Here is an 18,368-nt window from a genome sequence, read left to right on the forward strand (position 1 = left end):
ACCACTTCCAAGGGCGCATATATTTAGTAGCTGGGGCGGATGGTAAAGGTTCCCCCGTCAGCAAAAACAAAACAAAAAATAATAATATGTAGTTATTATTCGTTTGGCATTTGCTAACAAATAATTATCGTACATTAAGCTTCAAATTGGAAAATGGCGTCGGCTGGTAGAACCTCTGATGTAACTCTGGCGAATACAGTAGGAAAAATGAAATATTATGATAAATGCGGGAAATGTAATAGAGTCGTACGGAATGGAATATTATGTGACGCGTGTGACATATGGTTCCACTTTGAAAAATGTAGTAATGTGAGTGAAAGTGATGAAAAACCACCGGAATGGCTGTGCACGAACTGTAATGCAAAGACGACCGATCGTAGATTATCTGCCGAACTTGAAACAGGTACAGGAATCATTGAAGAATATGAGAAGAAAATCAGTGATCTGGTAGGAAAAGTAAGTAGTTTAGAAAAAATAATTAATCTTCTGTATCAAGATATTCAATACCTGAAAAACAACAATGATAACCAACAAAAAACTTCAGAAACATGGTGCACTGTGGCTTCTAAGCAAACATCACGCCAACGACTTTAAAAAACACCAGATAGAACTATTCCTCTAAACAACAGATTCATACCTCTTCAACCTGATCAAATATGCCAAAATACTATGTTTAGAGAAACTAAAATACAAAGGACAAAAAATATTAAAATTTTGCCTCTTCAAAAACCTGAACAAGATTCAAGGAACAGTGTTAACAATGTTAAAACAAGAAAACAAGAAACTAAGACAAAGAATAATCTCTTAGTGCTGGGAGACAGCCATGCTAAAGGATTAGCAAGTGAAATCAAGTCGCAAGATCAAGACATAAATGCAGTAGGATTTGCAAAACCAGGAGCTCCACAACAAGAAGTTCTCCGGTGTTTAAAAGAAGACCCCAAATGCCTACAAACATATAACAGTGTGGTGATTATAGGAGGTTCTAACGACGTGGCAAGGGGTCAAGGAGCCCGAGCGGTGCATCTACTTGAAGAAAGCCTGGAATCGCTAAAGGAGAAAACAGTAGTGGTCGTAAGTTTACCTCACAGGCACGATTTGGTCCCAAACTCTTGTGTTAACCAAGCAATCAAAACAACTAATAGTAAAATCAAGGGTGTTTGCATGCTTTACACAAATGTAAATTTTATTGATGTAACTGATGTTAGTCGAGACATGCACACTACTCATGGACAACATCTCAATAGAACTGGGAAATCTTATGTAGCATCCAAAATTTGCAGTATTTTTAAAATGGTTAAACAACATCAGCATGATAAACCCACTTTCTTAGAACACTGGTTAGCAAGTGGAAAAAACCTTGTTAAAAATAAAACAGTCAATCATAGTCCCCAACTACAACCCAACAATAAAAAATCTACTTTTCTTGATAAATGGCTACTTGGAAATAAAAATAAAAACATGAAGCCACCTTTTTTAGATTAAATCTTTTAAAGGAAAATAAATGCACACCCCTTGCATTTAAAGTTAAAGTTAACCAACCTCAAAATCACACCATACGAAACTCTAAACTCTCAAATGCTTCCACGCCAAGTTTATCTGAAAAATTTACTATCATGCACCAAAACATGCGCAGTTTGAGAAATAAAAAAATTGAACTTGAAAATATTCTATACTTGCTGCAACCTGACATTCTATGTTTATCAGAGCATTGGTTAAAACAGGAAGAGATTTCCTGTTGTCATTTCGATAAATATGTACTTGCAACAAGCTATTGTAGAGATAAAGTTAGTGGGGATGGAGTCTGCATCTATGTAAAAAACAACACAGCCTTCAAAGTCTTAAAACTGGAAAACTGGTGCCAGGATAAGGTTATCGAGGCAGGTTGTGTAATACTACCTCATCTAAAATCTTGTATTATTGTAGTTTATAGATCACCTATTACCTCTTAACTTAAAAAATTTTTTCACAAGTATTGAAAAAATCTTAGTTATGACAAGGAAACAGAGCAGATATCAAATAATCTGTGGAGACTTTAATATTAATATGAGTGAAAGTAATAATAAAACAGACACTTTCAAGAACCTCCTCCTACAATTTAACTTAAAATGCTCAATTTCTGAACCCACTAGAATAACTTACTCAAATAGAAGCACCCTAGATAACATCATAACAAACATAAATCACATACACTACACATCTCTAAACTATGTAACAGCCCTGTCTGATCATGATGCCCAAATCATTGCACTAGAAAAATCTATTTTAGATAGTAATATCAAAATTAAAAAGTTGTTTACAACTTACAATATAAGAAAATTTAATGATGATAAAATTACTCTTTTCAATAACCTGCTACAGAAGGAGAACTGGCACGAGGTATACTCTCAGAATGACTCTAATATGGCGTGGAATGTGTTTTCCAACACATTCTCACGGATATTTGAACGAGCCTTCCCAAAAGTAACAGTAAAGGATAAAAACAACACTTCCAACAAATGGATGACTAGAGGACTTCACATTTCATACAATAGACTTAGATCACTCTACCAAGAAAAAAGGAGAAATATAAGTGAAAGTCAAAAAATATATATTAAAAATTATGAAAATATATATAAAGAGTTAATTAATACAGCTAAAAAGCTATATAATAATAATATAATAGATAAAGCACCTAATAAGTGTAAACAAATGTGGAATTTAATAAAACAAGAAACTAAACAAGGTCACTGCCATGTAAATCTATCTCTAAAAATAAAGGACTGCCTAGTTGAAAATCCAATTATAATTGTCAATGAGTTTAGTAAATTTTTTACAACAGTACCTCATGAACTAGTAAGGCAAGCTGACCCACAAATAGCTGATATTACCATCCCTCAAAAAGACAAAGGTTCAATAAACATAAACCAAGAATCTATAATTTTCAATCCAATTACTGAAAATGATATACTTAAAATAGTAAACATTCTAAAAGCAAGAATTCAGCTGGCTTAGATGAAATACCTATGACCATAATAAAAAAATGCTGTCATGCCATTAAGTATCCACTAACATATATTTTTAATCATTGTTTACTAAACGGAGTGTTTCCTGATAGGCTAAAGTGGGCTAAAATAATCCCGATCCACAAAAAGGGAGAAGCTACTAGTATGACCAATTATAGGCCTATTGCAGTACTTTCTTCTTTCTCAAAAATTCTTGAAAAAATCATTGCCCACCAGTTAATAGCATTTTTAGAAAAATATAAAATAATATCACCAAATCAGTTTGGCTTTTTAAAAGGGAAATCAACAGAACAAGCAATATATCACTTTATAAACAAAGTAGTTGACTCTTTCGATAAACAAAACCATGTCTTGGGTATTTTTGCTGATCTCTCTAAGGCTTTTGATTGTGTAGATCATAAGTTGTTAATTACAAAATTAGAATCATATGGGGTAAGAGGAGTACCACTTAAAATATTTCAATCATATTTACATAACCGTTATCAAGTTACAGCACTTACTCATAGAAATAACAATGGAAGATTAATAGAATACATTTCGCAAAAAAATCCAGTAACCATTGGTGTACCTCAAGGCTCGATATTGGGGCCAATATTATTTATACTATTTATCAATGACCTTCCACAAACAGTAAGATTAATTAAAGGTGAAACAACTATGTTTGCTGATGATACAAGTGTAATAATATCAGGAACTGAAAAAACAGATTTTATAAACATAACAAATACAGTGATAAGTGAACTCAATAAATGGTTCCAAAAAAATAAACTTGTCCTCAACATTTCTAAATCCACTATAATGAAATTTTCACGGTCAAAACATTTAATTCTGGAAGACGAAATTAAGCCTATTGGAAACAGAAAATTGGAAATTAAAAATGAAATAAAATTTCTTGGTTTAGTAATTGATAAAAATCTATCCTGGAATGTGCACATAAACACTATTTCTAAAAAATTAAGCACTATGTGTTATGCTATGCAAACCATTAAAAATATTTGTTCGACTCAAGCTGTCCGAGCTCTATATTTCTCAAACGTTCAATCTATCCTTGAGTATGGTATTATTTTTTGGGGAAACTCAAGTAAAGCAATTAAATTATTTCGCCTTCAAAAAAAAATACTAAGAATAATAAAAGGTAAAAATAAAAAGTACCATTGCAAACCTCTCTTCAAGGAGCTAAACTTTCTTACACTCCCCTCCTTGTACATATATCATACCATATTGTTTGTAACTCAACATATAAATTTTAAACAAAATAGTGATATACATGAATATAATACCAGGGGTCAAAATAAGTTACAGATAGTAGGGCATAGAACCAATATATTTGCACAAGGCCCGTACTATTGTGGCATAAAATTAATTAACAAACTTCCAAGACAGATGATAAATACTAGAAATGATAAGAAATTTAAAAAGGAATTAAAAGAGTATTTAACTAAAGAAGCGTTCTACTCTGTTAAAGAGTTTTTAGATGGGTGATTCATATTTTTTGCAAAGTGATTATATTAAATGCTCTGCAAATATAGTTATTGTATCTGTTTTGTATATTAAATGCTCTGTAAACATTGACTATTTATGACTTGTATCTGTCTTGTCTTGTATCTATCTACATATGTATATAAGTCCCACTTTTGTTTTTATTTTTTAATATATGTTATATAATTTAATGTATCAAAACTGTATATTAATTGCTACTGTATATGATTTGCTGGTAGCACCATGACAAAATATCCGCTGTACTGAATTTGAGTTCTGTATGTGAGTGTCCTATGTGTTTTGTATTGACAACTCCCCTTCAGGCTGCCTGGAGAAATGGAGGCTTATAAATAAATAAAATAAAAAAAATTAAAAAATATCATCTCACATACAGAGAAATCGTTGGTTTACACAATTACCAACTTAGTGATTTTTCCATTTCAGTCTGCTGTGCTCAGCTCAACAGCTGTAGAGGCTTTATCTTCCTCTTCTCATCTTTCATTACTGTTGTTTTTCATCCCGTAGCGGTCTCGCTGGGTTGAATAAGTGTTCACATTTCACCTCATCTTGGTTACTATCAGTAACATGAGTCTTGTAACCTACTGAGGCTCCTGGCTTCAGTGTAGCTAAGGTTCCTTTTACCAATCAGCTGTTTCACAAACATGCTGTATCAGGATAGCTTTCAACATATGGTATCACATGTTCAATATCTTTTTTTCTTTTTAAGAAAATTTTCTTGCTTTTTCAATTTTATAATTTCTGTTAGGCGAAGTTGCTTGTGGACACTTGTTTGCCAGAGTACCTTCACTTCTCGCGACAAAGGGCTTAGATCCTGAGTTTTTCAGATCCACATTCTTCGCTATTCTTCACATCATTCGAAGAATACTATTCAAACAACTATAACAGTGCTGCGAGTGAATAGTGTTGAGACGACGTAATTTTCTTGTATAGGGGCTTCTCCCAATAAATCCTCAAAAATCATCGATTTCAAAATTTTGTGTTTTCATTTCATAAAATATCGATGCCTTGACATCCAAAGTTTAATAAACTAAATATTTTCTTTAAAATATGATTGGATTTGTATGCGAAATGAGTGCATACTTTTCTGATCTGCATTCTGGGTAGAATGCAATCCTAAAGATCATTCTTTTCCCTAAATTCATCCCAGAAATGGTGATAAAATAGTGAAGTTTTAAAAATCTTAGTGAGTTCTTCTATAAATATTAGAAAATTTAGTGATTTCCTATTTTTCATCATCAACATAACTACGCCTATTGGATTACTCAGCATCATCAATAAATCAAGGTAACCTGCATTATATTATTCTGCTTGTAGTTGCGAAGTGTTATGTGCTTTTAGAGATGCTTTGCATGCCAGTGTTTATCTATGTTTACACAGCAGGATGGGGTATCATACCACATAGTTACATCGACACTAAATAAGCTTAATTTCTTCTCGTTTGTCAGTACACAGTACACACAGCTTCACATAGGTATAGGCTAGTCTAGCGTTAAATATATGTCTCCATGACATTTGAGTTCATACTCATACGAGGAATTGTGCAAGCCAACTGATACATAAATACAATACACATTGTACACTGGTAGCTTCGCAGGCTACAATAACATCTGTATGGGTGGCATTTCACTTCACCTCAAATACAGCAATATAGCGGGAATTACACTTCCGCATAACCACAGGGTAAATATCTGCATAGGTGGCATTTCACTTCACCTTTACACAGAAACAAGCGGGAATTACACCTCCGCTTAACATTACAAATTACAGTGGCTGCACTACGCCTCACATGGCGTACTAGGTCACATAATCACAGTGACATACACTTACTCCTCTGTACAGTTCAGATCCTTGGTCTGAAACTTACACTTAGACTGCTCTCAGCTGTATATGGTACTATACCTTGTACCATCACGAGGCATTCACAGCTTAGGTCGGTACTGCTTACATAGTAGTAGGGCTCTTGTATTCCCTTAACTGCGTTATATTATAGCGGCCTACTGGTCGGCCTGTTGCTGGCTCTGCTAGTGCATAGCAATTCTCTTGCACTATGTCTGTGATGACATAAGGACCTTCAAATAACAAAAACAATTTCTTGGTTACATGTTCCCAGGCCTTGCTTACTGGAGTTGTTTTCTTCAGTACCTGGTCTCCAATTTTAAATTTTGCTAATTTTGATGCTGGTTTCCTCTTGCGTCTGATGTCAGCTTCTGCTGTCAACTTCCTCTTCACTAGAGCTTCTACCTCTTCTCCTGTAGGTAGTTTTTCCTCTTCATTAGGGGTTTGTTCACATCGGGGTAAATATTTCGGGTTGATCGCCACCGATCTATTCAGGCTCATAGCTTCTCCAGGGGTAACTCCAATAGAACCATGTACAGTATGGTTAATAACGCACTCTACATATGGCAACTTATCTCGCCATAATTGCTGCGAGTTATGGCATAGCGTACGTAAAAGACTCCCTATTGACCTCATGAGTCTCTCCACAGGGTTACTTTGTGGATGTCGTACACTGATAGTTGTAGGTATTGCACCTAATTTCCTGACTCCTGTTTGCCACAAATCACTGGTAAACTGGGTACCTCGGTCTGACAATATCACTTTAGGTAAACCAATTTCTTCAACGAAAGTTTTTAATTTTTGCATAACTGCTTTTGCAGTTGGGTTCACAATTGCATACAATTTTGTGAATTTTGTGAAAACATCTTGCATCACAAAAACATGCTTAACACCTCCCTTTTACTGTGGTAGGGGGCCAAATAAATCAACTGATAATAATTCCAATGGTGCTGTTGGAATGATGGGCTGCAACTCTCCATGCAGGTGTTGTCCAGGTGGTTTCACCTTCTGACATAGGTCACAGGCACTTGTGACCTTACTTACATAGCGTGACATGTTAGGCCAATACACTTGCCTCTTTAATGCTTCGATGAGCTTCTTGCTCCCTACATGTCCTAAGGCTACATGTAGTTCCCAGGTGATTGGTTGCCTCAAATCAGCTGGTATCACTGGTTTCCAGTGATCTTCGAAAATGCCTCTCTTTCTTGACTAGGCAAACAAAACATTATCTGCTGACAAACAGAAATGCTGGTGAATTTTATTATCAGCTGACTGCTTCTGCAGCTGGTTGATGGTGTTTTTGCAGTACTCATCTGCCTGCTGTTTACATTTTATATCCTTCAGGATATCTTGGAGTTTAGGGTTGGTTTTACATATTTCAGTTGATACTGATGCCACTAGATACTGGAGTTTTTTAGTTTTTGTACCCCTGAACCTGAATAGTGGGTTTCTGTTCGGGGCGATCCAACTGAAACCCGTTCTAGTTTAACGTGCCCTGGTTGGCACGTCCACCTGGAACACGTTGTTGTTGTTTGTTGTGGTTCCAATTACTGGGTCCTGCGACGCTGGACACTGCAGCCTTGAACTCGGCTGCTACCGGGTTCACTTCCCCTCGTTGGTAGTATGCAGCCTGATGTCCTGAATGCTGCGCCTGGAATGGTGGCGGAAACGTTGCGTTCTGGTAGCGTTGCTTGTTTCCAGAGAACTGGCTATTATGGGCATTGCCGCCATGATTCTCTGTCGTCTGGGGGGAATAATGGTGGGGTGGCATTCGGGTTTCTTCGTGCCGGCCCTGGTATCGAGGTTCTTCCGTCTTGCGGTACTTCCTCGCGTACTCTCTCTCGTCTTCAGACGAGGATCTTGGGCGTCGGTCATGGGACTCCCTGGGAGGCCGTACTTCAGGCGAGTAGGAGCGGCGGCGGTTGTCATTGCGGTCGTCCTTCCTCTTGCGCTGGTACATTTCTTCATCGCTATGGTAGTTTCTTGCGTTTGACCACCATGTCTTTTTCTTGTTGTAAGGGCCCTTGCGTTGACCCGCAGCGTAACGGCCATATGAACTTTGCTCCCTGCCCTTGGGTTGCCACGTCATAGTGTGGACAGCTGCCTGACGGTTGTCCCTTGGCTTGTTGTCTCGGTTCTGCCAGTAGTTGTTCAGAGGTGGCTGGCGGTTCTGTTGAGGTACCCTGTCGTGGTCCTCCTTGGGTGCTGGCGTCCTGTCCATTTTCTCAAGTTTGTCGTTGTTCAGGAGCCTCTCCCTGAACTCTGTGACGTCTCGGTACGTCAGGCCGGACAACTGTTTTTGGTAGCGCAGCGGCAGCTGAGTTAGTATCGCCGCTACGAACTCCTCGTCCGTCATGGGCAAGTCGAGATATCTCGTTTTCTCAAACATTGTGGACAGGTGGGCCTCCAGCGTTGTGCCCTTCCTGGGGTCATACCTCTCAGTATGGAGCTGGGCACGCAGATTGCTCTGAATCCGCAGACTCCAATACTGCTGGCGGAACATGGCTTGGAAGTGGTTGTAGCTACTGGTGGTTGCACTCAGCATTTCCCACCAGTAGAAAGCCTGCCCTTTCAACGCGCTGTTGAGGCACTTCAACACCTCAGCCTCGCTGAGATTGAACGTGGCGGCATACTCCTCGAAGCGCTTCAGGAACCGTATAGGGTTCTCGGTAACCCTTCCTGAAAACGTGGGCATGGCCTCTGCCCAATGCTTGGCCGGGTGGTGGATCAGAGTAGCGGGGTCCATACTAGACGTGTTTACAAACGTCCTGCTACTTGGCCGATGAGTGATGGGGGTGACATGTGACTGTTCCTGGGGCAGGTGCTCAGTGTAGCACTCGGTGCCGCCCTGTCGCTTGCCTGTGGTGGGCAGTGTTGGAACGGTAGGTCCATGGCACTCGCTTGCCTGGGCCTGGCCTATACTACCAGCTGATTCAGCTGTAGGGCTCGGTTGGACAGACAGATTTTCAAACCTGTCCCTCAGCGTAGCTGTGGCCACCTCAATGTCGCTGAGTCTGCTCTCTAAGTGCTGGATGTGCTCACGCACCTCTTCCCTGGCATTGGCCTGCCCTCGGTGCTCGTTGGCCATCATGTTTCTTAGGGAAGTGACGTGGGATTCCAACCCATCTACCCTGCTGTTGTACTGGGAGACCTGTTCTACTATCTGTTGAATCTCCTCGTGTTGTTGTGAGAGCCTAATCTCGATGCTGTGCTCGAGATTTCTTATGCTAGTAATGGCCTCATCTAACTTTGCAGTGAGCACAGAGTTGTTCAGCTCCATGGCAGTACTGTTCTGTTCCAGTCCAGCCCTCAACTCAGCTGTGAGATTGGTGTTGTTTTGTTCTAGTTTCTCATGAAGGGTAGTGTTGCTCTGCAGTAATGCCTGCATCAATGTTTCAAGTGTCACTGGCGGTGGAGTAGGAGTACTGTCCAGGGGTGCAGCTGTGTGGATGACAGTGTCACTTAGGTTTTCCTGCTCCATGATTAGGGGAGATGTGGGCCGCCCTAACCTCTCCTCACAGGTGACTACAGGCGAATTCCCTGCAGATGATGTATGATGCGATTCACTGCTTAAAGTTTGTGCAGTAGCATACTCCTCTCCTACACTTCGTGATCTTTCCCTCAGAAAGTATTTGTTTTGCTCGTCGGCCATAGTGGTGTGCAATGAAATAATCAACAAGATAATATGTTACACAAATAGTGCACTTGCACACAATACTGGGATGGTATAGAATTTATACACACAAAAAAATGTTGAGGTGTCCCTTAACCTCAAAATCGGCCCCACCGTATGGGCTCCAGTTTACTATGTAGAGCTACTGTAGGAGTTTAGGCCCCACTTGGGTTGTCAATTAGTTATGTGGGGAAACTTCCTGCTTGAGGCCCCACACACTAAAACGTTGGGCTGAATTAAAACTGTGTAATAAATTTTATTTCTTAAATGTGTGACTCTCCACTGGTAGTGTTGATATTATGTAGGTCACAGTTAGGTGTTATTTGACTGGTTATAAACATACATCAATATACACTGGAGTAGGTGAAATCACAAATGACATAACACAACACTTTGAATATTAAATATAGAATTATTTTATTCCCAATGTAAAAATGATTTAAAAGATTTCAATATTATTAATATATTAAATTTAATTTCTATTCATATTCAAACAAAAACATAACTTAACATTGACATCATAGGAATTCAATAAAAGTTCAATTACCAGGAGTTATGTTGCGCACATTTAAAATATTTTCAAAAGTCTTTTATTCGGGTTCGTTGACACTACACAGTTTTTAATTAATGTTTTTAGGGAACTTAAAATCAATTTACCTCGGCTAGTTAGGTTCAAAAATCATCGGCAGAGCTCAGAGCCTCTCATCTGTAGGACCACTGAGTCTGTTAATTAGCGTGTAAATCGTAAAATTTATGTCCAATTATTATTTAAATCATCTATAAAGTCAAATTAATTCATGAAATCAATATTTATAATAAGTTTCGGCGGCGATGTGACGTAAAAACGGGAGTTGCGTGATTCGTGCATAAGATTAGGGCACAAAATCTGGGCACTTTTATTACTCACGTTATTCACTCCTATGTTATTTATCTTTTTAGATAAATCCTATTTAAATATTCTGAACTCCCTAATGGTTCATAATTATCATCCTCTATCCGGGATGCCTGATGCTAAATAGCTAATTTTTAGGATTTAAAATTGCCAACGTCACGAAGTTGCCGCTCATTCAGCTGGCCATTAAGAACTCTCTTTCTTACTAGTTTCTCAAATAAACCAGTAAGACTCAACTTTTAAATGGTGGCCCGTGATTGGCCAAAAGGACCAATTCTGTTACTTAATTTCTTACCGAAAACGTAAACTCCGAACGCAACAATTGCGCGGATAACAAAATTTCACTTACATTTTAAATAAATAAATATTAAAATAATAATTTACATAATAAAATTACGGCGTTAATTTTACCGTTTACAGTTTCCAAGTCCATTAGTCCTTAGAGGGGTATCAACAATACATCGTTCAAATAGTCCGGTAAAATTCCAAAGAATCACTTTTCCATAGACATACATAACAAAATATTGCCGTTTCTGAAAATAAATAATATTATACATAGAGCAAACAAAATAAAATAAATCGTAAATAATAATAAATAAATAAACTGTCAAAACAAACATGTTGCAGTACAACGTAAGAATCTGGTCACTTCATCAATTGCTGTAGAATCTGACTAGGTGGATTTAAGGCATTCAGGCATTATCTGTGAGTACAGTGATTCATGTATCCACGGAAATCGGAAAACGAAATTCAACATCCGACGGAACAATATTTTGTAGTTACCAACTTGACATTTGTTTAAAGTCCCAAATGAAGGTAAACGCTTCCCTCAATATTTAATAGAAACTGAAAGGCGCCATCTTGGCTTCAATGGTTTTAGGCCATAAGAAATATTGTTGTGCGTCTTTTAAAATTAAGCCTCACTAAAGCATAGTGATTAATATGCCCGAAGTTAAAAGTGACGGGGTGTTTTCTATAGTTTATCCATTAAAAATTTTATATTAATATTAGTTATTTTTTATGTTGCTCAAAATGATTGGCAAACAAATTCATAGGTTGGCCATCATGGAATTCTCAGATAATACATATTTTAACGTTGGTAGTCTACACAAACCAAACTTGGTCCTAAAAAAATTCATAAATAGAATGTGTATCAGAATATTTAAAATTGAATTGCGATTAAATAATAATTGTATAATGTATTAATTTTTGTCATTCATTATTTCAATGTTATTACTACATGTGCGACCGTAACTTGTGATGAAAGTCGGCATTATTGTTGTATTACTAAGTAACAGATTTCTCGGTAAAGTTATTTAAAAAAAAAACAAGATTCATATTTAGTCTAGATCCTAAATGTGCTTTATTTTATTTTTTAGCATATTCTGAGAATACATATGTGATTTATGCCTTATTTAATGCCAATTTGCGACAATGCATCCATGTTCATGAATATAAAGTAAGTTTCCCAAATCAGTACATGCTTCATAATTTTTTTTATACAATAACAAATTAAAAGTACAATACAGTAGAACCTCGTTAATCCATGATGCTCTAATTCGGGAATCGGATAATCCGGGATGATTTAAAAGAGAAGAAAAAAAAGAGAAGTAAAAATTGTCAGCGCTTAAAATTAACGTCGCGCGGGCCAGCGGCCGCTGTCACATTTGTCACTCTTTAAACTTGAGGGGGATGTCCTGACTTCTGCTTCCCGCCTCCCTTTGTTTGTTTCCGCCCGCCAACGCACGGCAGGCGCCTGGCGAGTGACGTGTCTGGCTGGCATTCGGTTGTACGAAGGGTAGGGGGGAGGGTGCAAGGTCAGCACGATCTTATCTTTCTCTCTTCTGCTGTTGTAAATGACCGTGAACTAATGGCTAGGCAGTGCTGTATTTTTTTAAGCCGAGACACTAATTCGAAGACGGCCGGCCCTTACCGTGAACGGCCTTAACCCAGCTGCACGCCGGTGTCTGAGAAGCTTGACAAGACCTTCCGGGCTTTTAATCGCTAGTCCGTGAAATTCGGTAATCCGTGATTATCTCGGTCCTGACCATCACGTATTAACGAGGTTCTACTGTACCTCAATAGGATGTGTTCCAAGGAAAACGTAAACAGGCCAAGTAAATTGTAAGCATTTAAGTTTTTAAAGTACTACATTTACATCAATATTTTTCCTCGAATCCCGAATCTTTTCCCTCGAATTTCGAATCTTTCGAATACTAGAGATTCGGTGGGATTCGAGGATTCGACTGGCCCATTCCTAAAATAAAGCTATTATAGTGATCAGCTTGAGTTATATCATGCTCATAAAATATATAATAACCAAAGATATTAAGAAATAAAATGTATTGAAGCATCATTTTTTTTTTTGGTGCAGGCACACGAAAAACAAGAAATCACATTTGTGCAACACATTGATACTATTGATGGCCAATGTTGTAATAAAAACAAGACATATGAGATATCGAAATAATTTATAATCAAAATTTGTTTGTTGTGTTGGAAATCTGTATGCTGCATGAATAATTTAGAAATGGCATCTGTCAACACAAGGAAATATATATTTTATTTTGTGCCATTTTATAAAAACAAACCATTTAATATCAACTTTTATCGTACTTTGTGAATATCTCCCCTCACAATTTACTGAGAGTCCTTGGATAGCGTAGAATAATTTTATACAATTTCTCTTTAACTTTATATACCACCACCCCCCTCCCCAAACACAACCCCCCAAACCAAATTAATTTTTAATTATATTTTACCACATTCTAAAATTTCCAATCATGTAAAATTTAAAACAATTAGTCCTGTTGGATGAGTTACATAAAAGCAACTGTACACTTACCTCTTCTGCTATCATAAGGACTGTCATATCCCTTGTCATCAGGTGGAATTGGTCTTCTGTTATCACCTTCTCTGACCCTCCCCAACAATGAAAAATCTCTGTCACTGTCTCTGTCCCTTCCTCTGTCCCTTTCATGATCCCTGTCGCTACGTTCTCTGATGCGATCACGATCCCTTTCTCTATCTCTATCCCTATCTGAAAGACTACCTCTTTCATCATTCCTTTCAAAAAATCTATCCAATCCTCGGTCTGAGTTTCTGTCATAGTTCCTATCCGGCCCTCTCTCAAAACCCCTCTCTGTACCTCTATCAGAACTCCTATCCAATCCTCTGTCAACACCTCTATCTAACCCACCTCTGTCTAGACTGCCCTTGTCAAGAACACTCCTGTCTAATCCTCCCCTTTCAAGTCCTCGATCATGACCTCTATCGGTGCCTCCTCTGTCAAGTCGTCTATCAAGACCACCTCGATCCAGACCTCTCTCCAGACCACCACTATCAAGTCCTCTGTCAAGGCCAGCTCTATCAATGTCTCTATCAAGAACACCTCTATTACGACCTCTATCAACTCCTCTGTCTAGACTCCGATCAAGACCCCTTTCCAGGCCAACTCTGTCCAAACCACCTCGATCAAGTCCCCTGTCCAAACCACCTCGATCAAGTCCCCTGTCTAAACCACCTCGATCCAGTCCCCTGTCCAAACCACCTCGATCAAGTCCCCTGTCCAAACCACCCCTTTCAAGACCTCTGTCAAGTCCAACTCTATCAAGTCCTCTTTCTAAACCTCCTCTATCCAAGCCCCCTCTGTCTAAACCACCTCTATCCAAACCACCTCTATCCAAACCACCTCTATCCAAACCACCTCTATCCAAACCACCTCTATCCAAACCCCCTCTATCCAAACCACCTCTATCCAAACCACCTCTTTCTAAACCACCTCTTTCCAAACCACCTCTTTCTAACCCACCTCTTTCCAAACCACCTCTTTCCAAACTCCTTCTATCCAAGCCACCTCTATCCAAACCCCCTCTATCCAAGCCACCTCTATCTAAACTAATTCTTTCCAAGCCACCTCTGTCCAAACCAATTCTATCTAGGCCAGCTCTCTCCAAACCAACTCTGTCCAGGCCCCCTCTGTCCAAATTACCTCTACCCAAGCCACTTCTTTCTAATCCACCTCTTTCCAAACCACCTCTTTCCAAACCACCTCTTTCTAATCCACCTCTTTCTAATCCACCTCTTTCTAAACCACCTCTTTCTAAACCACCTCTTTCTAAACCACCTCTTTCCAAACCACCTCTTTCTAATCCACCTCTGTCTAAACCACCCCTGTCTAAACCACCCCTGTCCAAACCACCCCTGTCCAAACCACCCCTGTCCAAACCACCTCTGTCCAAACTGCCTCTATCAAGGCCACCCCTGTCCAAACCACCCCTGCCCAGACCACCTCTTTCAGGCGCTCCTCTGTCAGAACCTCGAGCTAAACCACGATCTGAAGACCTGTCTGAGGCTCTACCACTTCCTCTATTTGAATTCCTGTCGCGGTCATTCGCTCTGTCCGAACTTTTGTCATGCCCCAGCCCCTTGCTGTTGCCGCGATGCTGCTGAACAGCGACAGGTTTGTGGGTCATGAGCGTGAGCAGGGACGGCAACTCCCGGTCACGTTCCTTTTCCCGCTCGTAGTCTGCGCGCGGCTTCCCGCCATCCTTGTCTCGCCGCTCGCACACTCTATCCCCGGTGCCGTCTCTGTCCTTGTCTTTGGCTGGGTCCCGGCCGTCACGTTCCGCTCTACTGCTATCACGCGATCGCTTTGCATTGCGGTTATCCCGACTGCGTCCTCGGCTTCTGTCTCTGTCGTGGGCGCGGTCTCGGTCGGCGTCTGCATGGTCACGACCTACAACATCAACACACGACAGTTTCAAGTTACTGTCCGGTCGTAGCGTTGCATTACCGATGTGAACACAACTCATTCAAAAGCAGCCAACAGAAAGAATGACAAATTTCATAAAAACATTTTTTATAAGTTCCATCAAATAAAATGGAAAATTTATGAGATAAGTGGTGTTATTTATGTGGTAAAAACTTGGTTAGCATGAAGGACAATGTTGTTTGAATTCTACGGAGATGAAAAATTGTAGAGACTGAAAAATTAAGTCATTTTGAAAATAAAAACAGACTGGTATACGTTCAAACCTAAAAAAGCAGTGTTGTCAGATCTGTGTTTTTAATAATAAGATTTTACAGTGATAGTGGCCAAAATATAAAATAAATTTTTACCTTCCGACAAGAATAACATCTTATAGACTGTGGAGTCAGTGATAAATATCACCAAAAAATTTCACTTACGGCTACCAGTATGAGATTTTACATAGTGCTTATATGCATACAAGAGAACAAAAAACTGGCAAGACACACTTCATCAAAGGTAAATGACACCTATGGTGATGTCATTCAAATGACCAATATGAGGATGTAAATAGGTTCATTTAACAGCTCAAAACTCCATCAACGAGCATTAAAATAGTAAAATAGAATTAACTATTTAAGAGCTCATAAAAAAAAGTTCCAAACAAGTAGTGATAAGTCGGTCCCGGTTGTTGGTTTTCAGTTCCGCCCATTCTCGACAAATTAACCGTGTGCTGCTAACTGCTATAATAGTTTTTATTTATTTTTACAAATTAATATCTTGTAGACAGATATTACATTATTTCAAGCAATTTTTTTGTGTGGTAAACAGTTGTTTTATGTACTACAATATTTTACTCCACCACTAGTGAAGCCACCTAGTGAACATGAAGCAACTGTGCTAACTAGGGGCTAGGTGACTTGTTTGTGGTGGAATTACGGTAAACAAAAAAGACACACACTGAAGTTGCATTGAAAAAATTAAGCACGCCAACTATCAGGGCATTCTGTATCATTGGTGTAACTCATGAATATATAGTCTGATTTGCAATGTCACGAGTGTAGAAGAATCATTTTATTTATACCACTCGGGCTTCCAGCTAAAGCGACAGACAAGGAAGTTGAAGATGGTGAACCATCCACCAAAAAAACTGCAACAATTATTAAAAGTAGATGAAGAATTTAAAAAAATAAGAGTTCAAACGCAATATAATGCATTTATATAAAAAAAAATTGGAAGTTTCTTCCATGTCCACTGTGATACATGGACTATATTTAATTTTGGTTTTTTTTAATAAATTAATCGTGGTTAGTAAAATTTTAAAACCTTTTTTTTTATTGTCTACTTTTTCTGTTAAACAAATGTATTTCCTGCCTTATTTTACTTAATCCAAGTTGTGGGAATAAGTTCCTCTGAAATTTATCACATGCGCATGCGCGCGATGCTACAGAAATCCACTTGAGTTGCGTTGGTTTCGGCAAGTCGGCAGTATCCTACTGTTGTCATCACGCCGAGGCGACACGAATTGTGTTTCCGTTCAACGCAGGGAGCTGTTCTTTTTTTCGGCAGATCACTAAACGTTTCACGAGTTTTCGTGTGCATGATTGGAATCCCTGAACCCTTGCCCGGAGCACACGCAAACACGCAAGCACCTTTGGTGAGGAAGTCCCGGTCCTGCGGGGTCTTGGCCACTATCCCGGGCAGCATCTGGGGGTCCCGCTTGCGCGACGCGTCGTCCCGGCCGTGGCCCCCCTCGTCCTTGCCCGCGCGGCCTCGCTCCAGCGTGGTCTCGCGCGAGCCCCGCTCCCTCGAGCGCCGTGCGTCGCGCTCGCGCTCGCTCCTCTTGCGGTCGTCCTCCTTGTCCCGGGGCCGGTCGTGCTCCTTCCTGCCAGGCACAGCGTACTCCTCCGCGCACAGTTCGCGCATCGCCTCGACCTCCTACTAGGGATGTGCGAATCCTTGATTTTCAGTTCCGTTCGAACCCGATTCGAATCCCTGGCAATATTTGAGACATGAATCCGATTCCGAACATTAAGCACAGAATAATAAAAAAAAAATTGATTAATTTAAAAATAATGTGCGTTTTATTTTTTTTTTCTAACTGAAAACTACTGGCAATCATTTATTACACTGAGTTTCAAATGTTTATAATTATGTAAACTTAATTAATAACAAACACTTCAAAATGTGAAAAACCAAAAACATATCAGATTCTCCAACTCAAATCGTAATAAACTGCACGCCACAGGGAAATCTCAGTTCTATAAACGTTTCAGCAAACGAAACCATTTTTCCTCCAATAAATAGCCAAGACTTTTTTTTTTCTTGTAGATATGCAATTGTTTATAGTTTGCCATACGACGAAATTCGTAATTATAGTTTAAGGTCTCAAAATCTCGAAATATCTTTTAATGACACTGTGTTAATTATTTAATTTACATATCTTTCTTTGATACATCATATTATAAATACTTACGTAATAGTAGCCTAATTTTTATTTTTCACTGCTAGTATTTTTGAGCTGTATTAAATTAATTTATAACTTTTGTAAATATTCGTAATACTGTTCGAATCCATGTACGTAAAACGATTCCGGGTTCGGGTAATTGTGGATTCGAACCGTACCCGAAAATATTGGGTACTCGCACATCCCTACTTCTGAGCAAGCACGCGACCACCAGTTCGCAGCGAACACTCCTGGTGTGGGGGTGAAGA

General features: G+C 39.1%; 1 protein-coding gene across 3 annotated transcripts in view; it reads right to left on the minus strand.

Annotated features, from left to right (window-relative positions):
- LOC134538863 (uncharacterized) overlaps positions 1-18,368 on the minus strand; it is a 74,768-nt gene that overhangs the window by 29,404 nt on the left and 26,996 nt on the right. For all 3 annotated transcript variants that reach the window (XM_063380432.1, XM_063380433.1, XM_063380434.1), the window contains exons 9-10: positions 17,306-17,538; positions 13,749-15,641 (exon numbers count right to left, since the gene is read on the minus strand). In XM_063380432.1, coding sequence (XP_063236502.1) covers positions 13,749-15,641; positions 17,306-17,538 — 2,126 coding nt within the window. The remainder of the gene's footprint in view (positions 1-13,748; positions 15,642-17,305; positions 17,539-18,368) is intronic.

The sequence above is a fragment of the Bacillus rossius genome, chromosome 14 (genome assembly GCF_032445375.1).
Source record: "Bacillus rossius redtenbacheri isolate Brsri chromosome 14, Brsri_v3, whole genome shotgun sequence".
Classification (NCBI taxonomy): Eukaryota; Metazoa; Arthropoda; class Insecta; order Phasmatodea; family Bacillidae; genus Bacillus; species Bacillus rossius.